Source organism: Rhinolophus hipposideros, assembly GCF_964194185.1.
Source record: "Rhinolophus hipposideros genome assembly, chromosome: 18".
NCBI lineage: Eukaryota > Metazoa > Chordata > Mammalia > Chiroptera > Rhinolophidae > Rhinolophus > Rhinolophus hipposideros.
The window spans coordinates 17,441,537-17,466,269 of NC_138064.1; the positions used below are offsets into that span (position 1 = coordinate 17,441,537).

Sequence of the window (24,733 nt, forward strand, 5' to 3'; positions counted from 1 at the left end):
GCTCTCCTGGCCTTCTCCTCACCTCCCTTTTCCTCAGTACTTAATAAACAGAGCAGAAAAAGAAGAGGTTTTGAAATTGGTTAGTTTTATTTCATCATCTGTATCTTTTATCCAGGTGAATAGCGAGTAGAACTGGACCAAATTTTAAGTATTATTCAAATTAAAAAGTAGAAAACAAGTATTTCCCTTTTCCTAGTTTCTCCTCACTCATCTGATGATCTTATGATTGTAGTTAATCTACTTTCTTTTCTACCTTAGGTTCTGGTATATTCATGAACAAATACTCTCTCCAGTTAGCCCCACTGGAATTGGGCCTTCTAATCATTTTGTGGTTTGAAATTCAGAATATATTCACAACAATCTCAAGTGTCAAATGAATTTATATTTACTCTTTAAAGTTGCTTTGAATTAATGATATCCTCGGGGATAATTTTTGAAATGGTCTGTGGTATACTTAGGCATGTTTAAGTAAAGGCTTAGATTCCTTGAGTAGAGGAAATATTAAGTTCCAGATAGTAATTGCACGAGGTGAGCGGTTAAATAGTTATAGTCTATGGACTAGTACTATATTAAGGTTGTATTATATCAACCACAACATACTGTGGTTTTTATTTTATTAAAAACAGAAACTTACTATTTATTTTAAAAACAGTATGTGTTGATCACAGAAAATTTATAAAATATAAATATATATAAAGAAGAAAATAAGTCTATAATCCCACATCTCAGAGATAACTCTGACTTTGTATATGATCTTTTTTGCAGTGACACAAGCCCACGTATTTGTTTATTATAACATGGAATTAGGCTCCATGTGTTATTTTGTACATTTTTCTTCCCTGTCATTTAAACAGACTTTCAAAATGTCATGTTCGTTTCAGAGTATTGTCTGAATGATTTTTATAATTGGTCTCCTGTGCTGGACTTTAGGTGGCTTTCTTCTTCACTATAATAAATAGTTGTTTACATTTCAGTTTTTTATGGTAGTTTCTTTTTAAAAATTTGGTAAAAATCTATTGATCTTTCTTTAGGATTCTACCTTTGGTATCATGTTTAGGCATTCAAAGAATATGTAACTATTTGCTTATGTTTTATTTCTCTTATGGTTTATTAACATTAAAAATTTCACTCTATCTGAAGTTTATTAAGGTATACTGCATGTTTGAGTCTAATGTTAGAGTACTTTTTTGGAGCCTGCAGTTTGTGTCAAGAACTTTGTCAGGAATAGAGAATAGAGGATCATACCACAGATCTATTTATGATAAATAGTGCTGAATTCCTTGTAATAGATTTTACCATGACCAGAAATTATTCAGAATTGAATTGATCAAAATGAGTGAATCAATTCTGAGAATCTGGTTCGCTTACTATATGTTGACATACCTCTAGCTTTATACATTCTTTCCCAGTTTAACTTGCTCAGGAAAATGTTACAGACAAATGTTCTCTTTGGAAGATTGATTCATAGCCATTAGGTTTGTAATGAGAGCATTCCTATAGTACACTGTTGGCTTACAAATGTTAAAAAAAAAAAATTACCTAAATTTGTACCAATGTTACAAAAACATTTATTTTGATCTTTTTAGAATCTGTGTTTGCGGATATCCCCGGCAACATGTAAGAAAATACAAAGGTGTAAGTAGCAGGATACCGGTTTCTTCAGGGTTCATGGTGCAGATGTTAACAGGAATTTATTTTGCCTTGTAAGTTTATGTCATATACAAAGTAAACCTTTGATCTCTTTGGAAAATTATAGTCTGTTACTTTATTGTTACTGTATTATAATCTCACTAGCTAAATAATCAGCATATTTTTGTGAAATAATATCAATCAAGATCTTGATACTTTTATTATTTCAAACATATCTTTTAATATTCTGAAGAATTTGTATCCATGTAAAACACTTCATTATTTTTTTTTTAATTCAAGGACAGAATGGATATTAGCAACACCTAAATATATTCATAGTTCCTTTCTTCATTACTCTTTTTTTCTGTAATTTCTAAATAGCTTCCCCCCATGAATATCTTTTTCCATTTCCAGAAATCTTAACTCTTGAACATCTTAGAGCCTCTTTGAACGCAAATAATTTATTATTAATTTATAATATTTATGCTCAGTCTTAATGCCTCAGATACTAGTATTTTTCTTTGAACCCTATCTTTTACTTTGTAATTCTCTTACTACACATATCTTACTATACTTTGCATTATATTCACTTGCTACTTTAATTTTCCCTAGAAGATTGTAAACTTGACTGAAAACAATTTATGATCTTTGGGCCAAATTTGGCCTGCTGCCTGTTTTTTTTCGTTTTTTTGTTTGTAATTTTTATTGGGGAACAGTGTTTTTCCAGGACCCATCAGCTCCAAGTCAAGTTGTCGTTTTCAGTGTAGTTGTGGAAGGTGCAGCTCCCTGGCCCGTGTGGGAATCGAACTGGCGACCTTGGTGTTATGAGTACTACACTCTAACCAACTGAGCTACCCGGCCACCCTGCTGCCTGTTTTTAAAAAATTCTTATTGAAACACAGTCACATTCATTTGTTTATGTATTGTCTATGGCTGCTTTTGTGCTATAGTAACAGAGTTGAGTAGTTGCAGTAGAAATTGTATGTCCCACAAGCCAAAAGTATTTATTATCTAGCCCACAGTCTTGGATGTTCTGATCTATTTTATTTTCTCTTTTTTTGCTTTGTGTTTCACATTGAGTAATTTCTGTTGATCTGTCTTCATGTTCATTGGTTCTTTCCTTCACTGTGTTGTGTCTACTAATGTGCTTACCAAGGGGTTCTTCATTTTTATTAGTGTGTTTTATTTCTAGCTTTTTCATCTGACTCTTCTAGTTCCCATCTCTCTGGTGAAATCTCTATCTGTTCATACATGTTGCCCATGTTTTCCACTAAAGCCTTTAATATATTAATCATAGTTGTTTTAATTTCCTTGATAACTGCAACATCTGAGTCATCTCTGAATTTGGTTGTATTGTTCTTTGTCTCTTGACAGAGGCCTGTTTTCTTCTTGCTTTTTGTGTGCCTTGTAACATTTGATTGATCCTCATTTTGTTCATGGGTAGGACGGTAGAGAGTGAGGTAAATATTATTTATAGCCTGGAAATGGGCATGCCTCTTTTCTTCTAGACTGCTAGTGGAGTTATTACAGGCAGGAGTGAGCTGGGGTTGGATTTTGTTGTTGCTATGGTTACCTTCAGGGCACCACCTACTTCAAATTCTTCTCATGTTACCTGGTACTTAAGGTGGGAGGAGGTGGATTACTGGAGTGTTTTTCTCACTATTCTTGCTCCATCCTCAGCTTTCATCTTTCCCTGTGCATCTGCTCCTCAGAGAGGGCCTCTCTCCATGTTCTTGCACTGCTCCAGCACTAGAGTGCTATTGTTTGTTTCTAGATGTGTACTAGCCTGATTGGGGGGAAGGGAGAATGGTGTTCTCTGCTGTCCTGGTCCAGCCTCTAAGTAGACCCTATGTCCCTGCCTTTGGAGGGGCGGGGAAGAGGAGATCCTCACTGCGCAGTGGTCCCATCCCTCTTCCACTGATAAGACACCTCTGGTAGTCTCAGCATAGGATGATTTCTCCATCCTTCCCCACAGGTAGAGGGTTTTTTTTTTCTTCCTTTTTCTTTCGTTCACAGCCATAGTCAGTTTTCAGCCTTTGTCATTGGGGTGAACAGATTTTCTGCTCTTTCCCCAAAGGCTTTAAAATGTTTGTTCCATGTGAGAAAAGGGTCTGGCTGCATCTTTATGCCTTTCCTGATCGGGCCTCTTGTCCTTCAGGCCTCACCACCAAGGGCAGCAGTCTGGTCCCCGTCTTGCCCGCAGTTCAAAGTGAGTGCCTAAAGGAGGTGTGTGTGGAGAAGCGTGGTGAGTGGGGACGAGCTCCCCTTGTATCTCCTCCCAGGTGTGCTATACTCTTGTGCTGGCTCACACTTCCATTTGAGCAATTTGTTAAAAAGTTGAGCCAAATTCTTATTACTCACTTGCACTGTGGCCTGTCTTTCCTTAGCGGCACCTGTCTGCCCTTAGGTTTCAGGCCACATGGTTGCCCTGTAACCTTAGCTTCTTGCTGGATTCATGAAAAATTACAGTTTTGCAGATTTATCTTGTTTTTATGATAGGAGCAATGTTCTTTCCATTTATAGGGCCTCTTTTGCACTCTTGATGTAATTCATACTCTTTATTTTGTTAGCAGATGACCAAGCCATTATTTCTCTGTCCATTTTCATCATTTAGCCAATTTTTAGGAAGAGTTTGGTCATGTCTTTGAAAATTACACACACTGTTTTCTCAATGTATCTCTGATATTTGCAACAGTACATCACACACGCTTCTAAATGAGTATCAGAATGCAAGGAAGTAACTACTAGGGCTATGGCAAGCCACAGTGGTTGTAGAGTCTCATTAAAAACCGTGGGAGTTAAAGAATAATTTGACCATAAAGTGTTTTGAACATTATTCTAAGGCACATAATGTATGATGCTCTGACTTGCTTTGAAAGTTTAAAATGCTTTGAGATTGCCTAGCTTTTTTGTATCTGTTCTGTAAATAGAAATGTTCTTTAGAGAAGAAATGTACATCTATAAAATTTCCTTTGCTGTTAATAGGCTTTCAGATACAATTGAAAGAAATTCAAAGATTTAAAAATATGTTTTTAAGGAGAGTAGAATGCTAAGCAATATGCTAATACGATCTGTTATTTTCCTCAGTAAAAATAAAGTTTCTCATTGTATTTTGTTCAATTACATAGAATTAATTTAAAATAATTATGCTTTCTTGATTTAATTTTATAGTTATAATGGAGAATGGGATCTAGCTCAAGAGGCATTGGATGATGTTATATACAGAGCCCAGTTAGAATTATATCCAGAACCATTGCTGGTAGGTACCTCACTTATTTATGTAAATTTTAAAATTTAAAATGTCTCAGTTTCGAACTATAAATTGAGAAGTAGCCATTCATAATGCATTAATACGTCATTAATACTCAGTGATTCATGCTCCTGTTATGCTAGCACAATTTTATACTTGAAAAGGTATATACAATAAAATTTGAAATTTTTATTAAGCTAACTTCTTAGATACCTGATAGTCTTTTTAGCTTGTAAGAATGTTCTTCTTAACATGCTAGAGCTATATTTATTAATTAGCATTAGGCATTTGGAAATATAATTTAATATTTTGAAATTTTTAATTTCATCACTTACTATTTTTAACTATAAGTTTCCTTCTGAGCTCTTACTCCTTATTCTAGAGTATTTATATGTTATCTTATGAAATACCTTGTAAGCATTCTTTTATAAAACCAGTTAACATGTAACACTTTATCTAAGGGTATAATAATACATTTGTTAATACCAATCTTAAACTTTATGTTTGCTTCTTAGGTTGCTAATGCAATAAAGGCTTCATTGCCTCATGTTGCCATGAAATCTAGTAAGGAGGGTACAAGGTGTATTCAAGTTGAAATCACACCAACTTCCTCTAGAATATCAAGAAATGCAGTAACCAGCATGTCAATAAGAGGTCATAGGTGGAAAAGACATGGTAAGAAACCAAAAACTACACGTTAGAAAATTGTTGATTCTACACGTTTCTTTGTACTTGTCATGCTATAATTTCTAGCTTTAGTAAATAGTATCATATTGGCCTGGAAGAAAGAGCTGTTGGCTCTAACTTATTATATATGAGTGACAGGCAATAAGGAAAATAGAGCCCCTTATGTTACATATATGAATGAAAATTTATTTAAACATTGTGTTGGCTTTTAAATTATATTTCAATAGAGTAGGAAAATGCATTTTAAAATTATTCATACTTTTTGGGTTTCTATTCACAACTATTTGCAAATATTCCTTAATGTTTCTGATTTGTCAACTAACTTTTTAGCAATAAACTTGCATATTAAAGTAGAACTACTAATAGAGATTTTAACATTTTCTTCTGGACTTCCTATAAAGAATGCCATAGTATTGATGCAACTTTAGGCATTTCTGTTTTCTGGAAGTTAATTTTCTCCCAAGATTGTTTGTTTGTTTGTTTTTAATTATTTATATTTTCTTCAGTTACAGTTGACATTATATTACAGTTGACAGTATTGTATTAGTTTTAGGTGTGCAGAATAGTGGTTGGATATTTATATAATTTATACAGTGATCTCCCTGATTAGTCTGGTACCCACTTAGCACTGTACATAATTGTTGTAATTGTTTGTTTTAATATTTTTTCTTGACTTCATTTTATTACTGAAAGTTAATTTTATTCACCAGGCCTTATCAATGCTATCTTATTTCTCTTCCTTCTCTTCCTATTTAATTTCTTATTCTTTTTATAACTGTCCTCCTACCTACAAGTTATTGTAGTGGTAAGAATCAGTGTAAGAAGAAGGTTACTATCACCTTTGTCAGAAGGTAACCATAGAATGGGAAGCAAAAAGCCACATTTTTGCCCTAAGCTGACACATATACTAGGGGTAAATCCATTCTCTCTTTTCTTCTTCCTATAAACTGTGATGAAAATGGTAGCTCCTTTTGGGATATTTGGTTCCATTTGTCCCGATAGTATCTATAGAAAAATGCAAAAGTGAGAAGAATTAGGTTATTCATGGTGAAATAGAAAGTTGATGATGAAAACACTTGCCATTGTTCCTTCTCAGGGAATCTAGGGAAAAAAGAATAGTGATGGAATTTTCCAGCTTAATCAATGATCATTTTCAATCTTTTTCTTTTTTAAAGTAGTGTGTCAATTCTTGAAAGTCCTTTAGGAAAGCATAAAAGAAGTGGTTTGCCAAAAGAATGTTTGCCATTAGCAAGGCAAATTGTGCTACTATTTAAAACATAGACAGATACTTCAGTTTCTTTAGTGAAAATTATGCTACTGAATGGGACTAGATTGCAGGTAGAAACTCATTTAATTATATATAGTGGTACGCTAGAGATCATTTTTTTGTTTAGTATTAATAAATGAAAATGGGCACAGAGGCAATGAACCAGATGATATGGGTCATTGTAGCTGTAATGGCTCCCAAAATACCACTACAGGAAATGCAAGAATGAATTTTAATCTCTTTCCCACTTTACTTTCTTGCTATTTAGGTGGTCATATTGGAAATTAGGGAGACAAATATAGGTATAGCAGTTAAAAATGTGAAATAATGAAGTTCAGTTGTATTTGTGCATGTGTGTGTGAGAAAGAGGTATGTGTATGTGTCCATGTATGTGTTTAACAGAATAAGAGGTGTACCCTGCAATAAAATAGGTGTTTTCCAGAAATACAGTAGGAATGAATTCTCAAGAGAAAAGATTACTTGAAGTATATTGTATCTGTTAGATACCTACATGTTTCCCAGATTACATTTTGGCCACCACTTGAGGAGCTGGCACTGTGTCTTTGGGCTACAGATTCATTAAAGTAATTTTCCTTATCACCTATCCCCCTACACTTACTCCCCCTTCACCACTCTAACACCTGGGTACCTCCTGTTTATGATAACAAAAAGTCACAAATGAGGATTTAGAAGAGAATGAACTATAAAAAACAAGTCAGGTGCCTGACGCAGATGCAGAATATTGGTTAGTCTTGTCTACCACTCTTCTGTAATGTGAATTCCCTTTGTCCAATGGACTCTAAAATATTCCTAGTTAAGCTCCTTATTTACTTGTACAGGTAGGTTGTATTCTCCCTTTTTAGGGTAGTCTTAGCTTTCCTTCCGAGAGCTGTACTTTTTATTGTTACTCTGTTCTGCTGAATTAAACACTTTTCTGTTTTCCATCTTTGTGGTCCCGATTCCTACTTGAACACCTTATTATTGTTCTGGAATTTTTAGCTGGCACTGGCTTCTTGTGAAGAAGATAAGTATCTTTGCTGTAATGCTTAAATATATAAACAATTCTCAAGTTATAAATAGATTTTTAAATTAAATTTATTTATCTGTAAATTATATTTACTATTTTACATTCATATATAAATTATATACATGAATTACAACAAAATTTAATTTATTTGTACACTAATTTTTGCAGAAACAGTGCTAAAGGGCTTGCAGATTCCAGGGTGACCCACAAAAGCATTTTCATCCCATAATGTTTCTGAAGCAGAGTACTGTAGATTGTAGGTTTAGTTTATGACTGTGTGAAAACACACTTAGAGTTTCTTCATTGAATGGAACTCTAAATTCGTTTACCATTGCACCCATATCCCTACCACATCCTTACCATACCAACCCTCCTAGGAGGAGGATTTCTTCTCAGACCCCGAACTGTATCATTCAGTAGAAATGTGGAATATGCAACTTTAAGCCAGTGATGATGAGGGCTGGGGAAGGAGAAGGGACAAGAAACGTGAATTTTAAGGAATATTCTTTTTATTTTTCTCTTGCCTCTTTCTTTGTTCTGCCAGTACAGGAAAGAAGAAAGGAAATTGGCCCCCCCTTTTTTTGTTTTTTGCTTCCTTGGGTTTCTTTTCTTTTTTCTCCTCTGTTTTTCTTTCATATATATATATATATATATATATATATATATATATATATATATATATATATATATATACACACACACACACACACACACATATATATTTAAATGAGATATAATTTATATATAAAATTATATAGGTTCCATGTGTACAACATAATGATTCAGTATATGTATATATTATGAAATGATCACCACAGGAAGTCTAGTTAACATCCATTGCCACACAGTGACAGTTTTTTTTTCTTGTGATGAGAACTTGAAGATCTCTTTTAGAAACTTTCATATATAAAATACAATTTTATTAACAATAGTCACCATGCTGTACATGTATATTACATCACCAGGACTTACCTATTTTATAACTGGAAGTTCATACCTGTTGACCACTTTTACTCATCCCCTCCCTCGACCCCACCCCCACCCCAAGTTTCCCTCTGGCAAACACCAATCTGTTCTCCATATCTATGGGTTTTTTTGTTGTTGTTTAGATTCCATATATAAGTGAGATCATGCGGTATTTGCTTTCTCTGTCTGACTTATTTCACTTAGCATAATTCCCTCAAGGTCTATCCATGTTGTCACAGTAATAAATAGGATTTCCTTTTTAATGGTTGAATAATATTCCATTGTATACATACCACATTTTATGTATCCATCAGTAGACATTTAGGTTGCTCCCTATTTATTGCCTCTCCTTTTTTCTCCTTTTTCCAGCCTATCTGGGGAGAAAAGGGAGAGGAGTAAATGAGGTTTTCCCCTGGGAGCAGCCAAGCAGAACTTTTCTATTTTTCACTTTTTTTCTTTCCATATTTCTTTATCGTTAAGGAATATAGATAATTAAGCCATGTGAACATATTAGTGTGTTTGCATATATGAGTCACCAAAAATTATTACATGCAAGCAAATACATTAAATTGGAGCAATTAATCACATTTATTGTTTTATTTGTAACAGAAGAATCTCTTTATCTTTACAGCCAAACTGTTTTTAAAATTAATTTGGGACCTTTTTCATTACTTACATTAAAATTTTTTGAGCTACCTAGAATGTATTTCAGGATTCCCTGAAACCTCACAGATCTGCCATTCTTTTGTTAAAGTTAAGAATTATTGATAGCTTATATTTTAATGGAAACTGTTCTTTTGGAAGGTAAAAAATTACTTTAGCTTAACATTTCCACACATGTCAGAACATATGTCCCTTGTTATGATCTTGTTATTATTAAATAACAACCGAAATTTCTAGAATTATATTTTGACCAGTTCTATTATTTGCTCGGCCCTAATTAATAGACTTTACTTTTTTTTTCAGAGCAGTTTTAGGTTCATAGCAAAACTGAGTGGGAAGCAGAGGGTTCCCACCTGCCCTCTGCACCACCACATCTTCCGCCACTGTCAACATCTCACATCAGAAAGATCTATGTATAAGGCCTTGTAATTTTAATTTTGACTAAACAGTACATTCTCATACCGATTAAATAGTGATTTTTAAAGGTTGATTTCAACTGATGGATTATTTTGAAGAGACATGATTGACAACTAGTATGTTTGCCTGATTTTCCCCCACTTTTCACTTACTTTGATGACTTTATGTTATGTTAATACATGTTTAGAAAGTAAAATTACAATGTAGAATTTCTGCTTTTAAGGGTCATAATTTCAGAATTAATTGCTTTATATATTGTTAATTCTTTTAATCATATTGTGTTTCACTTAGTATGTATTTTTTAAACCTAGATTTTCAAGCAACCTACAGCTTGAGGTCCATTTAGAATTCATAATTTGAAAGTAAAATGCAATCCGAGAAGGATAATAATACAATAAACATTAAAAACGATTAAAAAATGTAAGAGAAGAATGAGTAGATTATAACCATAACAAGAATCAAAATGAAAATTATAATAAGAAAAATAAGATAAAACAGTGAAATAATCTGGTTTTTAAAATAAATAATAAAAATGCAATTTTATTTTTTTAAATATTTATTTCCTTAAAAAATCCACAAGAGTTAAAAGGAAAATAGAAAGCATTTCTTTACAATTATGCTTCAAATCTATAGTCATTTTTAAATGTTGCTTCTAAAGCTATCTTCATTATCTGCCTTGTCTTCTATAAGAGCCCTTTTAAATCTATGTGTGATTCTTACCACTTTAAGATTCTTTCATAGGCTCTATACTTACTTATTTTCATGTACTTTTTCCATTCCCTCTCCTCTTCCAGAGCATGTAGTTGCTATTTTTTTGTCTGTTTCCCCACGACTACCACCACCATGACTCACTCTTCCACTTTTTAAAAATTTATCTGTACTTGGAACAAGTATAGATAATTTCTTTTAAAACGGTTGTTGAAATACCACTCCTTCATTCTATAAAAGTCCCCTAATTTAAGTTATGGTTGCAAATAATGTGTGCTTATAATTTTTGCCAACTAGTTATCTAATAAAAAGGCTTATCTAGTAAAATCTCAATTCTGTATTACTGCCCACCATTCCTTCCACTTGTGCATTTGTAAGGTAATGAGACAAGTGAGTGAAAAGCATTTGGTATGCTTTAAATCACTACGTAAAGACTGATTGTTAATTAAGAACTGTTTAGTTTATTCGCTATATAATTATGTTCTTGATAAGTTTTCATTAGTTAGCTTGCTATTCAGATGGTCCTGTGATTGATTAGTCCTTTCATACAACGGTAAGTTTTCCAAACTTATAGTTTGGATTTTCTCAATTTGAAATAAACATGTTTAGTTTGAGTGTAGTATCAAACACAAAAGTATGCGTATGTTATAAACAGTAACAATCAGTTTAATGATTTTTTTTTTTGTAATTTCTGTAGCCCTGCAGTACAGTACTTTATTATCAGACATTTACATCACCATTACCGTCAGGATTTTTTACAATGTTTTCATACCTGTTTAAACATTTATTTTGTGAACCTGATTTTATGAATATGAGAAGAGTATTTAGTTGAAACAAAGTTGTTATCAGTTATAAAAGCATTTTGAAAAATGCAGGAATGATCATTTTAAACCCAAAAGTAGCAGATTTTAAAGAATTGGCTATTAGTATTTTATATCTGCAATTAGAAATGTATAATGCTTATATTTTTATTTTAAGTTATCTATACTTACTAAAGAAATTAAAAAAAACTACTTAGCAGTTTTATAAAAAGGTTTAAATGGTTTTAGTATTATTTTGAGAAGCTCCATTATTTTCAGATTCTAAAATGCGATTTGAGGAATGAATTTTCCTTTCCCAATATAGATGATAAAACATTTAGACCAAAAATAAACATTTCCTTCAGGCCAAAGTTAGTATTGCATGAATTTTAACTGGGTTCTTTATACTCATGGAGGACAAGGTAAAATAATAGGAAATATTAGATGACTCAAAGAAAAAGGACATATTAACCAAAGAGCTAAAATATCATGTTGGTATAGTTGACACATATGAACACGAGGTTTAGAGAGGAAAGAGAGTAGTCTCAGAATCCTGGCTTAGCCAAATTTAGAAGAAAACAAAAAAGTCTTAGTCTATTTCTAGGTAAAATAATTTTCTGTACAGAGAAGTAAGATATTTCAGAATTACTGGTCTTACGAGGCAAAAACACTTGTCAGTCAATTGTGTTCTACATTTTTTCCTAAGGAGAACTTACATAATTCTTGCTGTAGTTAATGAAATTATTATTTATTATTACTTGTCATTAAATACTACCGAGTTCCCCCTAATATCCCTTTTTAGGAGCATTTGTTGCACATTGCACACAGGAGGAAATAAGCTTTTATAGATAGTTTTGTAATAAATGTTGCTTACCTGTGTTTGTTCTGTCTGATCATGAGGGTCTTTAATCAACAGGAGGGATTCACCTGGTCCAGCAGCATCAGTATGTTGCAATTCTTGAAGGATTTTTTTTAGCTTGAGACTTAATAAAGATGACAAAGGGAGTTATTGGGAGTGACTGAATCCACCTCAAGGGAGAATTGTATCATTTACTAATACACAACAAAAGCTAGACTTGATTGTTCTTTGCTTACGGGAATTGGTGATAGTTCCTAACTGGTATAAATAAATCATCTTGTCCAGACTGCATTTTTCTTTGTGCCCCAGGCTGTTCCTTTCTCATCTGGAAGATCTACTTATGGCTTCAGGAGCCGGATTTCTTAGTCTTTGTTTATGCCCTTGCTCAGAGTGTAGTCCATTAACTTTCAAGACCTTATTTTGTTTCTGTGGAAGCTTTGCTTTCCTCTGATTTGACTTGCAAATAATTGGCCCAGGCTATGAATTGTTAGTGTTACTCTTTCTAACCCAGGAGAGACTTCATCATGCTAGATAGTTTTTGTTACGCTGTTATGCAAATGTGACTTCTATTGATAAAAACTGCTATGAAAGTACGCAAATAGTTTATCTGTGTACTTGCCGATGGCTGCCCATTGCAATCAGAACGAAATCTAAGCTCCACACTGTGGCATAGGTGGCCCTATACCGCTTGCCTAGTGCCTTCACCTTGTTTAAAGACCACTCTCACCCTTCCTTCTAACCCTTCAACATACTAAGCCATTTCTGCAGTGGGGGCTTTGTACTAGCAATTTGGGGTATTTGAGCTGAGATTTAAATGATGAAAAGTGCCAGCTTGAACTCTTTCTCCACATCGTTTTGTAGCCAGTGCTTTTCCATCATTCAGATCTCAGCTCAGATATCTCTTCGTCAAAGAGATCTTCCAAAACCACCCACCTAAAGTAGGCTTTCTCTCCTACCACCCTGTTTACTGTCTTCTATCATTCTTATTTTTTTCATTGCATTGTCCACTATCTAAGATTCCCATGTTTACTTACTTAATTCCCATTCTACAGTGTAAACTCTGTGAGGGCAGAATCTTTGTCTGGTTGACGGTTGTATCCACAGAGCCTAAAACAATGTCTGGCACATAGTAGGTGCTCAATAAATAGTCATTGAATGTATGAATGAGTAAATGAATGATGAAGTACATGACATAGACTGAGCAATTTGTTCCTTCTTTTCCATTGTATTGAAAAACAGTGCAACAACATGATAGTAAACTGGATAGAGGGTATTCTCTTATAATCCCAGCACTTAAAGAGTTATAATTTTTTCCATATGTGTATGTATTTTTCATAGTTATACTCTGTTTAAATTGAATTTTTTAAAATTATTTTTTTTTATATTTTGCTTTTGCTCAGTTAACATTGTCAAACATTTTCCCAAGTTTTAGTGCGTCCATTTATTTTAATGGCTACATAATACCACATTGAGTTGATATTCCATCATTTACTTAACCATTTCCTTAATATGTTAAATAATTTGTTTCTAAATTTTTTGCTATTATAGATAACACTGCAATGAATAACTTAATGAGTATAGATAGCATTTTTTTCTTCCATTGAATAGAATAAATTTTAAACATAAACTGAATAGATTAAAAGGTATGAAGTTGTTCAGTTATTTTGTGACATTTAAAATATTTATATCTTTTAAATTGTAAAGAAATGTATATGATTTTCTTTGGGGTTTACTCTAAAATACTTTTAATAGTTAATATCAAAATTGTATGATGCAGACATTTAAGATGTGGATTACTTTTTTTTTAAGCTTCAGCTTATTTTATTGTTCTTACAAATAAATTTGTAAGTGCCTTGGGTCATAACCAGATTCGTTGAGACTCATAAAGCAGTCTGAGTACAGAGCTATATAAATTCTATGAATAAATAAATTGTTCCTTAATTTGAATTGTCACTTTTAGTAAATAGGGCAGCCTTAAAAATATAAAAGATAAAGTTGGGATAGAGAGTTTCACGAGTGACATAATGGAGTAGATATTTGTGATTATAAAATTATATGTGGGAGAAATCATGATCAGTTTTAATGATATTTGCAATTTGTTTCACTTTTTTTTCCCTTGAAGCCAGGATAAATTTTGTAGGGTGAAATGATTTGAGTGCCTTTGATAACCAATTTGGAAGTGTCTTATTAAAAGTATCTTTTAACTCTCCTCATTTCTATGTATGGAGAGACGTTTACCTATTTATAGAGCTTATACAAATAAAATATTCTCTGAGAAGTTTCTCTTTGGACCTTTATTGAACTTTTCGAATTATTTGAAGTCAAATGTAAGTATTGTTTTATATAGGTATAGAACAATTCTGACATGACATGTTTTCATAGAGTTTTAAGTTCTGGGCTTTTAAACAGATTCTGTTTTCTTATGCATTTATATTTCCTTAAAATGTCTCCTCTAGTTTTCTCAAAGGGTTAACTTCCTCTTCTTAGCTAGGTATGTTACCCTATGGATAACATAATAAAAGAATTGTAGATTTTAAAAAATCTTTTTGACATTACTAAGCCATTTTAATAAGCATTCATTTAGAGTTAGCTACTTCATTTTTCCAAAAGAAAGAGCCTTCGCTTTTCTCTGCCATTCAGTAATTATTATTAGCATAAGCTGTATATTTTTTTCCTTTTTATAAATTCAAGTAACACTTTCCTAGCCTGTCTTTTCAATGTCTTCTGCATGTTTTTACACCTTTATTTATTCTAATAATAATTTCACCTCATAATAGGAAATCTGTTCCGTTCATCAAACAAATATTTGTTGGGTGCCTACTATATGCAAGCTCTTTTCCAGCAGTGACCAACACAAATCCCTGCCCTCATGGAACTTACATCTGATCTACAAGATAAATAAGTAATTGTAGGTTGGAGAGTGATTAAGTAGTAAGAAGAAGAAACAAAGTAGGGGAAAGGGTATATGAAATATGGGGGATATTGAGGGATAATCAGTGAGAGCTTCACTGAGAAGAAAATTTTTGAGAAAAAACCTGAAGGAAGTGAAGAGATGAGCCATGTAGCTGTATGGGAAAGAGCATTCCGGGTCTAGGGAACAGTAAGACCAATAAGAATGTGTGTACAGCAGGACTGGGCCACGGAGTTACATAGGGGAAGAAGTTGGAGACATAATGAAGAGAAAGATCATGTAACAAATGTTTGTTTGAGTTACATAATTATCTTTATTCTGTAATTTTCCTGAGAATTTTACTTCTGTTTTTTCTAGCTCTGTACACAATTTCATGCTTTTTATGAATTTATTTTAATCAGGAGTTAAAAATATTGCCATTTTTATCATTTTTGAGTAACATACATATATTAGTCAATGATTTGTGCTTGTGGAAAAAGACATGATCTCATTTTTCTACTTAGCACTTAATTTCATGTTTCAAAAAATTTAATATCATTGCGTCTTGGGCTACAGACCTTTCCCACTATCCCAATAAATGTGATTAGTGCTGCTTTACGTTATTCTTGTCAGTTTCTAGTGTGTGTTTTTTTTTTTTGCAGAATTCTAAATTTTCACCATTACAGCACCATTTTAAATTAATAATTTTCATTACTATCTTTTAAAAAATAAATGCAATTAAAGAAAAACTCACCTTGAGAGTTATGACCTTTTTAGGTTTTCTTAGAGACTTTTATTTGTTCTTGCTCTCTGTTCAGCCAAAGTAAATTATTTGCTTTCTATGAAGTGACCACGAATCTAAGCAAATAAGTTAAACCTAATTGAAGGATGTCAGAGACATTTAACTCAAACTGATTTTAATGAATTGAGGAGTTAGAACTTACAGTATATTAGAATGGACATTTGAAGTCAAAAGATTTTGCTGTTTATCTCCCCACTGAATAGTGTGTAGCTCTTTCTGAACTTCGGTTTCCTTGTCTATACATAGGAGTCAAATTGTCTACTTCAGAGAATATAACTGAATAATATATGTGAACACTTTTTTAAAAAGCTATTTAGAGCCATTTAATATAAGTAGTAGTATTTCCTATTCTGTTAGGCCACCTATGCTTGTCTTTTACAATTTTGGTAAGTCTTAATATTCATTGACTTTGTTTTGTCTGGATAATTTCCATAGTTTATCATTTTTGTATACTGATGGTCCCTTTCTTTAATAGATGTGTGAAACTGCTTCTACAGTTGTAAATGGACAAGTCTTGGTTGTCACCCAACAGTGCCATGATGATTTTACTCTCAGTTGCAGTAGCCTCTGGCCTTTACCTCACTAACATTTTACTTGCCCTCACTTTGAAGACAGCTGTTAGCAATGGGGAATAGGCTTGGTCAGAACTTTCTAGTCTCATTAAACCTTTGTTAGAGGGGCACCCAGAAGCTACTGTGTGATGCTACCTCACCAACATGCTTTGGCCTGTCTAGGAAATAAAAATTTCATTTAGAGAACCTTCAGTCAAATTTTTCTGAAGCACTAAATAAATGGGAAATTATTATAGCAGAACACTGGTCCACCAACCCAGGGAACATGAAAGTTTGAAGACCTCCAGAAGTGCTGCTGGTTATGGGGTACCCAGAGCATCCATAGTAACTTTTAAGTTTTCAAAGTTTGAAAGAAACAGAATAGAGCAGTGGTTCCCAAACTTTGCTGCACATTAGTTACCTGGGAGCTTTTAAAAATCCCAGTGCCCAGGTCATACCTCATGATAATTAAACCAGAGCATTTAAGGTGAGAGCCAGGCATGCCCAGATGATACCAATGTGCCACAAAGTTTGGGACCCACAGGAATATGTGGCTCTGGCCTCCATTCTTTTACTACCTGTTACTGTTTCACATGCCTTAGCACCATTAGTGAAAGCTGGATAATCCCATCATGAAAACATTTGAAAGTATTGGGTAACATCCCTCAAGCAGATTTGTGTTCTACATTTTTTTAAAGAGTATATACTAATTTACATAGTCTTACTTTGTTTTGAATTTTAACTTTCATTACTGGCCCATGGTAGATATCTTTATGTTATTTTCCCATTTATTATAGGTATTTCCTTGACAGGTTTAAATAAAAGCATGCCTTTCTGATTTAAGATACAGACAGAATGTCTGCAAGTATTAACTTGTCAGGAAGTTCATATCTTTGATTACAATGGCCATTTTCAGAATAAAAGACTGAAATTTTGTTTTTCCAAATCCATTGTTACTTCTCCAGTTTAGTAATGAATCTTTACAAGCTCGCCTAAATTTATGAATTTAGTATGAGTCTGAAGGAGTAGGCTGTTTAATTATATCACAGCTGCATTAATATTTACTAATATGCAAAACGATTTGGTGTGTGAGACAAAAACTATACCTGTAGCATTATTAACTATGATATCATAAATTAATGAGCATTTTTCCAGTATTGTTGTTTATTGTCAGCCTCAATGTAATCTAGAGAAAAAATAGCATTTTAAGTGTACAAATGAGAATTTCTAAGTGGCTTGGTTCGTGTTGTTGACAAAAGTTAGAGTTTTGGCTGTCCATCCTTGAATATTTGCTTAAGGCTTTACATAAGATCAAGTGATCGTAATATTACTTTTAAAACAACAGGAATCCTATTTTGATTTATAAAAAAATTTCTGTTTCATAGTCCATGTCAAATATGTCTGTGAAAAATGCAGAACATGACTTGATGCTCTGTGAGTTTTTTTATTGTCATTTAGAATTAAAGAACATGACCCTGTTGTCTCGAGTGCTGTCATAAATTATGAAATTTTCTACCATGTAAATATTTGACTTAATTTATTCATAACATTCAGTCATCCAACTTTTGTTTGGGATCTTTTGTTGTTCCTGTTTTGCATTTTTATTTTGTTTTGTTTTCAGCCATCATTTTGTCTTATCATCTTCAATTCTAGAGCAACCTGACAACAATAATGATACTACTGAATTGGGCATCCTTGTCATTCCTGAGATTAGTGTCACAAGTGTGGCCGGAGAGAGAACCGGGAATGGGGAAAAAGGCAGAACACTAGGCGAGATTGATGCTCAGCATATGCAGGGTGTGCAGGAAACAGCCACAGACCCTAGGACTGACAGCAAAGGCTTGCCAGAGATCAGGAGGCAAAAATCTGTAAGAAAAATGATGGAGGACGGAATAAACTCTCCTGGCAGAGTGCAATTTTAGCGCAGCACTGTATAGCTGCACTCCAAGGTATCTCTTGGCAAAGGGCTACTGCATGTTTTAAGCAACAGTAGCAGAGTCACAGAAATTGTGCATGTCATCTAATCATCAAAATGCATGAATTATGCACCATAATCTCTCAATGACTCTTAATGCTCTTTGGAATGGTCGTACCTATATTGTCTCTGAGTAAGGAAAACGGAGGCAGAAAATTGCTTCCAAAATAACTTTCTGCTTATGTTTTGAGATCAAAAATTATTTTTTCATCTTTGTATTTTTGCTATCTTTGTATTTTTGCCATCTTCAGTATGAAGGAAATGTGTATAGAATTTTAACAAGTTTGAGCTTGTGATACTTATGGCCTTATTTTTTATCTTTGTCAAATAATCTAGTACCTAACCTTTATGAAAATCTTTAAAATATTTTCATACTTTTTTTAAAAACGTTCCTTGGTAAGAGCTTTGATTTTCTAATGCTTTGTTATGGGAGGAGAGCTTGCCCCTAGATTTATTGTGTGGTATTTTTCCTATGTGTTTCTGATCTTTTGCATGAATAATAAGATAACTCTTTCTAAAAACACAGGGGAGCGTGGTTTATGGCATGCTTTTTACACTCTAAATTACTGTTATATAATCATAGTGAACTATTTTGACATTTTATAGAATGTTTTTGATTTATCCTTTGATTTTGGTCTATAATCTGTTGCTTACCTAATTATGCTAAAGTTTAATTTATTTGAAGTATAATTGATTTGGTATTAGTCATGAAAAAGGAATTACTGAAAGTACTTAATGTTAATTAATCTTTGTTATTTCTTTGTTTAGGAAATGCAGAATTCACAGGTCAAGAAGAACTGACAGACATATCTGAAGTTGACGAGGGATTTTATTCCAGGGCTGCGTCTAGCACCAGCCAGTCAGGTTTATCAAATAGCAGTCACAATTCTAGTAGCAAGACAAGTGTAGGAAAGACTCAGAGACGGTCAGGAGGAAACAAAACTGGAGGAAAAGAAAAAGAAACTACGGGGGAGTCTTGCAAAGATCACTTTGCTCGAAAACAAACTCCGAGAGCCCAAAGCGAGAATCTTGAGCTTCTCTCCTTGAAGAGACTTACGTTAACAACCAGCCAGTCGCTGCCGAAACCTAGTAGCCATGGTTTGGCTAAGACTGCCGCCACTGTGTTTAGTAAGTCCTTTGAACAAGTTAGTGGTGTCACAGTCCCACATAACCCATCGTCTGCTGCGGGCATTGGGGCCGGGACAGATGCCAACAGGTTTTCCGCTTGTAGTCTCCAAGAAGAAACGCTTATTTACGTTTCTGAAAGGACTGAACTTCCAGGGAAGCACCAATCAGGTCAGCAGAGACCTCCTAGTATTAACATTACTCTGTCCACAGATTAATTTGTAAGAGTTTTCTCACGTGACCGGTGAATCTGGAAATAGGACTGCTTCTTTGTGAAAGCGCCAGGGTCTTTCATCCCTGTTCCTGACAGGAGCCCCAATGTCTTAAATTCTGAAGGCTACCCCGACTTAGTGAAGGGAAAAATGTCTCAGCTACAGTAAGCTGAGATCAAGTTTTGTTATTACGTGGTTGTGTTTTTTTCCCCTTGATTTGAGTCTTTTTGTTTTTCCTTTTTTGTTTGTTTCTGTTGCCCTAAGATCGTCAGTGTGACAATACATTTTGGCCGGTTGTCTGGTCAGATTGGTTATATCTCATGTGAGGTTGTGAGTCCCCCCCCCCCCCCAGTAACTCCTATTTTGGTAGCTGTATGTTTGGCCTTCAGAGTCAAAGGAAATCTCCATGTGTAAGAACTGAGGATAAGATAGAGGTGCGAGACCAGGAATTCTACAGCTGGCTGTTCAGCAAGCCAGTTGGAAAAACAGGCATGTGAAAAGCCAAAAATGATGTATATGAAAAGTGCCGTAAGAATGTTTGCAACCATCTTTAAGATTAATGGAACAGCTTATATAAAGCACTGGAAAATGCCTGGTAACTCGCTACCTAGACTCTTCCATGATTCCATGGGATGGGCAGAGGGATTTCTGTTGCTATCTTTGGAACATTTTTATATAAAAAATCAAGTTGCTGGTAGAGACGTTGTTTTGAAGTATTGGATCTGGGTTTAGCAGGTGAAAATCCCTTTTAGTTTCTAAGCTGTAATAGACCGTAAAACTGACTTGCTGCTGCTTGACTTCGGAAATCCTAGTTAGTTTGGATTCCTATAATTCAGAGCACACATCATTGAAGACTTCCTGGAAATTTTAAATTTTGCAACACAGCTCTCAAGATGCCAGTGTCAACACTATTGTTTGTCTGCAAATGAAGGAAATTAGGTAAATTTTTTCATCTGTAAAACATAAAAAAATAAAGGTAGTAAAATATGGACAAAGGACACTTACATATTGACTAAGTTATTTATGTGTTCTTAAATTTAACATTATAAAATATGAAAAAAATTCAATGTGTTTTTTATTTTTGTGAACAGGACTATTTTAAATGTTCTTGTTGTGACAGAAAGAATAATCAATGTAGTTACCACCAATCAAAAAATAAAAATAAACACGGCAATATGGCAGAAGCTAAACATACTTATATGTCGCTGTGGAGAACTAGGTGACTTCTAGATGGACACAAAAGTTTGGTGTTTGCTGGTAGTGGTCATTTCAGCTCTGGTTGAGGTTCCCTGTAAATCGAGAATACTTAAAGTAATAATTCAGAGTAGAAGAGAGAAAGCAGGGCTGAGGATGAGAAAAAGCGAACCGGGAAAGAAGGCCTAGGGAGTGGTCTGCTTGATCTCTTTCACTGTTAGTACAGAGCGGTTTTCTTATTCATGGTCTCTAGCTGTGGTCAGAGAGAAAATGCAAGTTTTCTTCATATACCTGCTTCTGCAGAGCTCAAATATGTGTGTGTGGTGAAAAATGCAGTTCTGACCATAACTGCTTTGGCCACCATTTTAAATCTAATTATTCAAAAGGCATGAACTTACTTTCATTCATTAACCCTGAATAGAATATGATTTTCAACATAAGTAAATTTTATTTTTGTAAAAATATAAATAAAGTCTATTGGCATAAATGGTAGTAACAAAAAAAAGTAAGACAACCAGACAGTGAAAGTTGACATAGTATTAATTGAGTAGGAATCCTGTGTACAATTTAAAGTGTTTGTAAAATGTCAGTATGAATTTCCTGTCGTCTTTTTGTAATTCTTTAACAAAGAATTTCCCCTAGGCATAGCTACTAACAGTATTAATAGGTTTACTAACTAATTTAAAAGATTGACATTTGTTATAAGCAAGCTTAGGTGCTTAGGAAACATTGTAGAATAAGTTTGAGGAAACATTAGCTGGCACAAATGAGAGATCAGATTTTAGTGTTCAACTGCTCCAGTGGACACTCATTTTGGTCTAGACTTCTGCCACTCATGCTCTGAGTGAGGACTGGTAAGTAACTTTGGCGTCACCTGGCATCTTGTTAAAAACGCAGAATTTCAGAGTCACCCCAGATCTACTGAGTCATAATTTGCATTTTAACAAGAGCCCCAGGTGATTTTTATGTACATTGAAGTTTGAGAAGAGAGTATCAAAGTACAAACAAATTACTTACCTGATATTTAGAATTCTCAATAGTCTCACACCCCTAGATCAAATATGTTAGATATCAGATCATTACAATTGTCATTGGTTTTAACAGCAATTTAATTTTTAATACTGTTAATAACACTTCTTAAGTTCTCTAACTCTAAATTTTTAATGATTCTCATTTATTTTTACAATAAAAATGTAAAATTTTGTATTTTTCTTGTTAACCATAAATGGAATCAGAGCTGTAGATGTCTACAATCTTAAGTATGAAATGGGTACCATGCTTTTATACAATACACAACAAATCTGCATGTGTATATTCTTTTAAAAACTCTGAAGCATTACTCAGTGGAGTGGTTCTGAATTTTTGCTCCAAGTAATCTCCATCAGTTAATTTTCTGGAGTGTGGAGTTATAGTAACAATAAAATTCTTTTATAGTAGCTTTGATACTATTTCAAATAAAGATTATACATTTGAATTTTTTTATAGCTATTATAAATATTGGAAAATGCTAACTATGGTAACAATTGTAATTATCTCTACTGTTCTCTTTCCACTCGCCTTTCCAAGTTTGAAAGTTGGAATGACTTTGGTAGGTCATTTTCTCGTGAAGATGCTGATGTGACCATTTGGTCACAGAACTCCTATATATCCAGAACAATACATTTTTAATCATGAGAAGGATTCTGCACAAATTGGGGCCTTGCACCTTATCACTCAGAGGATCTAAGCAGGAATTGTAGCTCCATTCCACAATTTAAACCTCTAGAGATTCTTGAAATTACCCTACCCATCACTCTTTAAATACCCAAATACCTGGGGTATTCTAGTGAAGTTGGATCCCAGCATTTGTCTTTCGGAATCCAAGCAGGGAAAAAAACAAAGTAGATTTTTGTCCCCAGAGGATTTAGGGCAAGTGACCACCCTAGAATCCTTTGTATACCACCAATGAATTTTTTAAGGCACTCTGTAGACTTGCAGAGTAGAAATTCTAGTCCTTAGATGATGACAAAGTTCATCTTGAAAATGCAGTATTTTATTGCCCTTTTCAATTATGATACAACTGCTTAGCAAACATTACTCGTTTAAAAACAAAAAGTTGAATTAAAGGGAAATATATATTTTTTTTACCAAAATAAGATACAAAAATGATCCCAGATTTAAGGGATTTTGCTTGTTTTGGAAGAATAAAATTAAAGTGTTAAAACCTTTAATTTTAAATTATAGAAAATAAATGTACTCAGACAATAATTTTAAACAAATATTTAAAATAGGGTGTTTAACATTTGAGTTTATAGGCACGATAAATCTATATTAAAGGGAAGTACATCAAAGAAATGTGTTGAGTAATGTAATTGAAAAAATATTTTTTAAAAAGCCATTTAAAAAAGAAGGAATGATTTGTGGGTACTTAAACTAAGCATTGTAGATAGAAATGAATGTATAATAATGTCTTCCCAATCTTTGGGTGAAAAATAAAAACCCTTTAGTCCTTTAATTAGCATGAATTTATACTTTTAGATTTTTTGCTTAATAAAATTGTACTTAATACTTTGAGTTATTCTCATTTAAGTTGAATATTGTTAGATTCTCCATTAGAAAACATAAATATGTTGTCTTCTATACTGTGTAACTTGTGCATATCTAGAGACTAGCAGTAAACATTTTGGAAGATGTTTTTGTGTTTAGTATAGTAGCATTCTAGAGTACCTACCTGTATCTGGATAGGAAGTTTCTAGGATTGAACTCAAGATCCTATTTTATATACTGTTGCTTTCTCTTAAGTGGAGTTTATTGTATACCTCTTGCCTTTACTTCTAATCATATAGTGATACTAATCTTTTCACAGTAAATATATCTGTTTCTAATTGTATTCCTAGAGTTTACATTCCTAAAGAATAAACTATGACTTTGAATATTTTTATGTGCTCTCGACCTTTTTAAGGCTATGGAAATAAACGAGTTTAGTTTTTTGCAGTTTTGTATATTTGTGTAAATGTTCTCCATATGCAATACTTTATACAGCAGTGTTGCCTCTTGTTTCATTGAAATAAAAACTGAAAAACTTTTTCCAGATCATTTTACTCATTTGAAAAAATCATCATAAATTTTGCAAAAGTCGGGATGTGGAGGAAGCTAATAAAGGAGGAAACATTAGGTGAGTTGAGCCATTGAGAGCTTTTGGGAGTAAGTCATAGGACAATAACATCTCATTCCTGGCTTTATGTTTTACATGGCTGAGGGATGAGAAGTATGACAGGTTTGTTAGTGTCCATCCAAAGGAAGGTGAGCTCCATTGGTCGCGTACCATTGGCTGATTATTTGTCATACCAGAAGTACAAGCAAATTTAGATAATGCTTTGCCCTTTTATCTCCAATATGAATCTATCTTTTGAACGCAGATTATATGCCCCTAGTACCTAGCGTAGGACTTGTGTTCATGGAGGGTATTGAGACATTTACTGAATGAATGAGTTAGATTGATGTTAGTTTTGGGAAAGAATCAAGGATAAGATCTCCAATATATTATAGTAAAATTTTAGAATTTCATTTATTGGCTCTAGGAAATCTCCATGGCATTACTTTGTGTGCTTAGAAACTTGAAATAAATATCCTGGTGTGTAGTTGATTATAAATTTGGATAATTCCATTTCATCTAAGGAACTAAGTAACTTAGGAAATATGTCCTGAACTACTATTAAAGGAGTATCCATA

At 33.5% G+C, this 24,733-nt stretch overlaps 1 protein-coding gene across 8 annotated transcripts in view; it reads left to right on the forward strand.

Annotated features, from left to right (window-relative positions):
* The window catches only part of HYCC1 (hyccin PI4KA lipid kinase complex subunit 1), a 60,836-nt gene extending 36,745 nt beyond the window's left edge, over positions 1–24,091 (forward strand). For 3 of the 8 annotated variants that reach the window (XM_081079216.1, XM_081079218.1, XM_081079217.1), the window contains exons 8-11: positions 1,587–1,703; positions 4,801–4,888; positions 5,395–5,554; positions 19,260–24,087. In XM_081079216.1, coding sequence (XP_080935342.1) covers positions 1,587–1,703; positions 4,801–4,888; positions 5,395–5,554; positions 19,260–19,834 — 940 coding nt within the window. In that variant the 3' untranslated portion in view covers positions 19,835–24,087. Of the gene's footprint in view, positions 1–1,586; positions 1,704–3,787; positions 3,839–4,800; positions 4,889–5,394; positions 5,555–18,169; positions 18,466–19,259 lie in introns of all 8 variants that reach the window. The other 5 variants (XM_081079219.1, XM_081079220.1, XM_081079221.1 and 2 more) reach the window with 3 other exon arrangements.
* Positions 24,092–24,733: the final 642 nt, after the last annotated feature.